The 1,569-nt window shown below is 62.9% G+C and overlaps 1 protein-coding gene across 1 annotated transcript in view; it reads left to right on the forward strand.

Moving 5' to 3' along the window:
• Nucleotides 1-982, forward strand: part of ARSA (arylsulfatase A) — a gene marked incomplete at both ends in the record, with an annotated part of 1,704 nt that extends 722 nt beyond the window's left edge. The window contains 2 exons of the mRNA XM_010139000.1: nucleotides 160-378; nucleotides 813-982. Of these exons, the coding sequence (XP_010137302.1) occupies nucleotides 160-378; nucleotides 813-982 (389 nt within the window). The remainder of the gene's footprint in view (nucleotides 1-159; nucleotides 379-812) is intronic.
• Between the last annotated feature and the right edge of the window lie 587 nt (nucleotides 983-1,569).

Below are 1,569 nucleotides of genomic sequence, written 5' to 3' on the forward strand. Positions count from 1 at the left end.
TGGTCCTTGGACAGCTGCAGGGTGGGCACAGACCCCTGCTCCTCTGGGAGCGCCCAGAGGGTGCCTGTGGGACCTGGTGGTGGCCCACTGTGAGACCTTTTGCTCCCCTCCCTGTCCTGCAACACAGGCAAAAGACAAAGTGTTCTTTGCTCTCTCCAGGGCCCCTGCCAGAATCTCACGTGCTTCCCACCTGACACCAAGTGCTTTGGGATGTGTGACCAAGGCGTGGTGCCAGTCCCGCTGCTCTGGAACCAGAGCATCGTTCAGCAGCCAGTCTCCTTCCCTGACCTGGTGCCACTCTACAACAAGTTCTCCCGGGACTTCATCGCTGACTGTGCCCGACGAGGCGTCCCCTTCCTGCTCTACTATGCCTCCCATGTAGGAGCCGGGGCGGGGCTGCTTGAGGCCAAGGGGGGGGAAGGGAGCAGAGCAGGGAAGCACCTCAGCTCCTGCAGCCCCGATCCTGTGCTTGAGTGGTCAGTACCTGCCCCTGTGACCCGGGGCTGCTGTCCCACACCCGGTCTCGTGGCAGCACCGTTCTGGTCATGCTCTTGGGCTGCTGCTTTCCGGAGCTTTGCTGGGCCAGGATTCCACCCGGGAAAACTTCCCTGTCTGGGGCTCCTTGTCCTCTCCTGGGGCTCAGCTCCTTTGTGCCGTTTCTGAGAGATGCTTCTGACAAGCGTCCTCTCATCTCGTGGGTGTTGTCACCTATCTCCATGTCTGAGCTGGGGCGCTGGCTGTCCCTGGATGAACCGGGAGCCAGGCGTGCTCTGGGGCCACTGGCGTAACAGTCTCCTCTGTTCTCCCTCCAGCACACGCACTACCCCCAGTTTGCCAGCCAGGCGTACGCAGGGTGGTCGCAGCGCGGGCCGTTTGGGGACGCGCTCCTGGAGTTCGATGCCTCGGTGGGGCAGCTGCTGCAGGCGCTGCAGGAGAACGGCCTTGAAAACACCACCTTGGTGTTCTTCACCTCTGACAACGGGTGAGTGGGCTCGGCAGGGGGGACAGTCACTGACGGGGTGCTGCTGCCATGGTGTGGGGGAACTGGGATGAGGCTTTGGTTGTCTGGAGCAAGAGGGATGTGGTGTGGCATTGCCAGGTGAGACCCCCGGGCCCTGAAGTGAGGCCAGAGCTAGACGCTGCGCTGGAGAGTACCCAGTGCAGTCCCTGTTCCGACAACGGGTGAGTGGGCTCGGCAGGGGGGACAGTCACTGACGGGGTGCTGCTGCCATGGTGTGGGGGAACTGGGATGAGGCTTTGGTTGTCTGGAGCAAGAGGGATGTGGTGTGGCATTGCCAGGTGAGACCCCCGGGCCCTGAAGTGAGGCCAGAGCTAGACGCTGCGCTGGAGAGTACCCAGTGCAGTCCCTGTTCCTGTGACTCAGCTGTGCCCCTCCCTGGGGACAGAACCCTCACAGGGTTCAGGCCAGGAGCGTGCAGCAGCCCCAGGATACCCCAACTCCCTTCGCGTGTGGCTGCCGTTGGTCCCTGCTTCGGCATCTCACACGCTCGGCTGCTCCCAAGGCTGAGGAGGACGCGCTGTCACTTGCTGGCACCGTCTCTCTTGCTG

The sequence above is a fragment of the Buceros rhinoceros genome, unplaced genomic scaffold (genome assembly GCF_000710305.1).
Source record: "Buceros rhinoceros silvestris isolate BGI_N320 unplaced genomic scaffold, ASM71030v1 scaffold21726, whole genome shotgun sequence".
NCBI classification, from domain to species: domain Eukaryota; kingdom Metazoa; phylum Chordata; class Aves; order Bucerotiformes; family Bucerotidae; genus Buceros; species Buceros rhinoceros.